General features: G+C 39.3%; 1 protein-coding gene across 1 annotated transcript; it reads left to right on the top strand.

Annotated features, from left to right (window-relative positions):
- The first annotated feature begins 260 nt into the window (after nt 1-260).
- On the top strand, nt 261-1,262 carry LOC138161376 (vomeronasal type-1 receptor 4-like). The gene has a single exon (XM_069088203.1). The coding sequence runs from the start codon at nt 261-263 to the stop codon at nt 1,260-1,262; it is 1,002 nt and encodes a 333-aa protein (XP_068944304.1).
- Nucleotides 1,263-4,902: the final 3,640 nt, after the last annotated feature.

Genomic DNA, 4,902 nt, shown 5'->3' with positions numbered 1-4,902 from the left:
CACAGCTCAGCTTTTCCTAATATATTAATAACTCTTACATCCTGACTACCAAGGAAAAATACAGAAAATAACTGTCTCAGTACCCCCCCAATCCATCTCAATTATATAAAAATTCAGTCCCATACAGAGGTAATTCCAATGTTCCCCAAATGGAACCCCATTATCATTAGTAAAGCCCTTTACAAATGTAACATATCTCTCAATTTTCCATAGGATTTACCAGCACTGACCACAGTTCTTCTTCACAAGACTGAGAGAAAATGATGCTTAGTGACTTAGTGTTGGGCAGTCTCTTCCTTATTCAAATGGGATTTGGCATTCTGGGGAATTTCTTCCTCCTGGGCCTATACACTTTAACTTTACTCATTGGCCACAAGCTGAGGCCAATAGAGTACATTTTCATCCACTTAGCTTTGGCCAACTCAGAAGTGCTTCTCTCCAAGGGAATCCCTCATACAATTGTCTCTTCAGGCATCAAAAATTTCTTGGATCATCTTGGGTGTAAACTTATTCTTTATCTTCAATTTGTGTCCCGTAGAGTTTCCCTCTGCATCACCTGCCTCCTGAGTGGTTTTCAGGTCATCACCATCAGTCCCAATAACTCCAGGTGGGCAGAACTCAAAATTCTAGCCCCAAAGTGTATTGTCCCTGCCTGTTTCTTCTCTTGGTGCTTCTTCCTACTGATAAATTTCACTATGCTTGGGACTATGCATAACTCAAGGTATGTGACTAATAATACAAGGACGTGGCACCTGGGATATTGTTCAATGTCATCTCCTGCCTCTTTTAAAATCTCCTTTTTTGCAATTGTCTTTTCTATTCCTGATGTTATGTGTGTGGGATTCATGATCTGGGCCAGTGGCTACTTAGTGCTTCTCCTACACAGACACCATCAGCAAGTAAAACATATTCACAGTCCTCATCTCTCTCCCAGAACTTTCCCTGAGAAAAAAGCCACCCAGACTGTGCTCCTATTAGTGAGCACATATGTCTCCTTTTATTCCATTAATTCTGCCTTGTCATTTTACCTCTTTAAAAATAATAAACATCAGCCCTGGCTCACGGCCATCACTGACCTCCTCGCAGCATGGTTCCCAGCCATCAGCCCTTTTGTGCTGATCTTTTGTGACTCCCAAGTCCTCAAATATTGGGATGCTCTGTGGCATGGAAGACATTGTTGCCACCTATTCCTCAATAACCCCAACCAAACCTCCCAGCATTCTTCCTTAGCATTACAACAAATAAATATGTTCAGAAGTTAATGGGAGAGGTGTAAGAACACTCAAATCCAAGTATTATAGGAACTAATGCTAGGAATGATCATGTATTCCATCTCTTTCCTCTCTTAGAAGAGACCATTCTAATCCAGACTTTGTGTCTTCTGTTCTTGGTTACACAATTTACAAGTCACATAGTCAGTAAATCCACTTTCCTTCCATTATACCAGGAATATCAAATAGAAATAGAGACCACTGAGCCATACATATGGATCCCACAAAATGACTGTTTTAAAACGTAATATTATGGAGGGTGGAGCCAAGATGGCGGTGTAGAAGCAGGAAAACTCCATGAGCTCCCCCCATAACCACCTAAAATACCTATAAAATATGACTCTAAACAAACTTTAGAGCTACAGAACCCACAAAGTGACAGAAGGAAGCAAATATCCAGCTGAAGGCAGCCAGCAGGCTGACAGGAAGAATCCATCATAGTGCACTGGGAGCCCAGCCCAGACCTGAGTGAGCTTATGGGTTTTAGCCAGAGGGTGGCCATGACCAGCAGCAGCTGGAGCAGACTTGGGGAGAGTGGATCACCAGCAGCTATGGTGATTTCCAGAATTATCAACCCATAAATGCCAAAGACAAAGTAAAAGATCATTGTGGAACTCTGTTGGAACTCAGGGAGATGGTCTGGCCCCTCCCCCTGGGGCAAGAAGTGGCAGAGGTGTGGTGGCTGTGCAGCTGCTACTACATGGCTGCTTCAGAGCTCCTAACCTGCAGATTGTAGGGGCGCCAAGAGACCATTTAGAGGGTAATTGCTCTTGCTATAACCTGCTTGCATCTGGATCACTGTCTTGGGGGCTGGTCCTGGGGTGCCAGAGCTTCTGGGGCTGGAGAGAGATCACCCAACTAATAGCTCTGGCATCTGTGAAAACCCCAGGCATTTGGGACAAAGTTCTCCTCTCTGGAAGCAGAGTTCTACTGTGGCAAAAAGCTCAAAAGTCAAGTAATTAAGTGGCAACATGAGAAAGCAAGGGAAGCAAAGCAAGCACAGTAATCAAACCTCAGATTGCTTTTGGGGGGACAAGAAGGATCAAAGCATGGAACAGCAGGAAGACAATGAAGTCAGAACTCCTGCACCAAAAGCTTCCAAGAAAAATATGAATTGGTTACAGGCCATAGAGGAGCTTGAGAAGGATTTTGAAAATCAAGTAAGAGAAGTGGAGGAAAAATTAGGAAGAGAAATGAGAATTATGCAAGACAATCATGAAAAGAGAGTCAACAACCTGACTGAAGAAAATAACACTTTAAAAAATAGACTAACTCATATGGCAAAAGAATCCCAAAAAAACAATGAGGAGAAGAATGCTTTAAAAAGCTGAATTTGCCAGATGGAAAAAGAATTTCAAAAGCTCACTGAAGAGAATAATTCCTTCAGAATTATATTGGAGTAGGGGCAGCCAGGTAGCACAGCGAGTAAGAGCACCGGCTCCAGTGTTGAGAAGACCTGGAGATCGAATTCCGGGCTCAGACACTTAGCACCCACCCAGAAACACCTAGCCATGTAACCTTGAGCAAGTTACTTAACCCCAATTGCTTAGGGGCAGCCAGGTGGCTCAGCAAGTAAGAGCACCGGCTCTAGTGTTGGGATGACCTGGATCAAATCCGGGCTCAGATACTCAGCACCACACCCAGAAATAACTGGCCATGTAACCTTGAGCAAGTTACTTAACCCCGATTGCTTTAAAAAAAATTTTTTTTTAAAGAATTATATTGGAGCAAATGGAAGCTAATGACTATGAGAAATCAAGATATTATTAAACAGATCCAAACAAATCAAAAAATAGAAAGCAATGTGAAATATCTCATTGGAAAAACCACTGACCTGGAAAATAGATCCAGGAGAGATAATTTAAAAATTATTGGACTACCTAAAAGCCATGATGAAAAAAAAGAACCTAGAAATCATCCTTCAAGAAATTCTCAAGGAAAATTGCCTGATATTTTAGAACCAGAGGACAAAATAGAAACTGAAAGAATTCACCAATAACCTCTTAAAAAAGATCCCAAAAAGAAAACTCCTAGGATTATAATAGATACATTCCAGAGTTCCCAGATCAAGGAGAAAATATTACAATCAACCAAGAAGAAACAATTTGAATATTGTAGAAACACAATCAGGATAACACAAGATCTAGCAGCTTCTACATTAAGGGACTGAAGGGCTTGGATTATCATCTTCTGGAGGTCAAAGGCTCTAGGATTAAAAGCAAGAATCACCTACTCAGCAAAACTGAGTATAATGTTTCAGGGGGAAATATGGTCATTCAATGAAATAGAGGAGTTGAATAGAAATTTTGACAATCAAATACAAGAAGCAAGAGAAGCATAAAAAGGTAAACAGGGAAAAGAAATCATAAGGAATTTATCAAAGTGGAACTACTTACATTCCTACATGGAGAAACAATAATTGTAACTTATGAAACTTTTCTCAGTGTGAGAATAATTGAAGGGAATATAAATGTACATATATATAGAAAGAGAGATAGTATTGTATATATGTATATATTATATATACATATATATGTATTTGTACATATGTCTATATAGGAGGGTATATGTGCATATGAATACATATTGAGTGTGTGTATATATGTATACATGTATACATAGACAGAGGGCTCAGGATCAATTGAATAGGAAGGGATTATATTTTAAAAATAAAATTAAGAGATGAGAGAGGAATATAATGAGAGGAGATAGGGAGAGACAGAATAGGGTAAATTATCTCATATAAAAGAGGCAAGGGAAAACTGTTACAAGGAGGGGAAGAACAGGAAGGCAAAAGGGAATGGGTCAACCTTACTCTCATTGAATTTGGCTTAAGGAGGGAATGACATAAACACTAAATTTGGTATCTTACCCTGCAAGAAAGTAGGGGGGGAAGGGATAAGAGGGGAGATGATAGAAGGGAGAGCAGATTGGGGGAGGGTAGTTAGAAGTATACACTTTTGAAAAGGGACAGGATCAAAATAGAAAAGTGGAAGGTGGTTTAGGATGGAGGGAAATATAGTCAGTCTTTCACAATATATCCACTATGGAAATGTTTCGTGTAACTACACATGTAAAACCTATATTGAATTGCTATTGCTTATCTTCCCAGTAAGGGTGGGTGATGAGGGAAGAAGGGAAAGAATCTGTAATTCAAAGTTTTAAAATCAAATGTTTTTAAATATATTATTATTTCTTTTACATGAAAATGGGAAATAAAATATACAGGCACTGGGGTATGGAGATCCATCTTGCCCTACCAGAAAGTCAGAGGGGAGATGGGGAGGATATAGGAGAGAGCATATTGGGGGAGGGAGTATTCAGTGGGATCACTGTTTTGGGGTGGTGGAAAGATGGAGAGAAAATTTGTAACTCAAAATATTGTGGAAATGAATGTTGTAAACTAAAAATAAACATAAAATAAAAAAACTCAGAGGAAATGAATGAACACTTCCTTAAAAATTTAAAAATACTCAGATTAACAACAGAAGAAATAAACTTTAAAACAAAATGTAATATTATCTGTGATTTATTTTATTTGTATTAATTTTGTTAAATATTTCCCAATCACTTTTAATCTAGTTCATGTCACACTCAAAAGTATCATGGCCCACAATGTGGTCCCCTAGCA

This window comes from Petaurus breviceps, unplaced genomic scaffold (assembly GCF_028583685.1).
Source record: "Petaurus breviceps papuanus isolate PSGF00001 unplaced genomic scaffold, PetGlider_PUasm1.0 185, whole genome shotgun sequence".
Lineage (NCBI taxonomy): Eukaryota > Metazoa > Chordata > Mammalia > Diprotodontia > Petauridae > Petaurus > Petaurus breviceps.
This window is presented reverse-complemented; position numbering and strand designations above follow the sequence as displayed.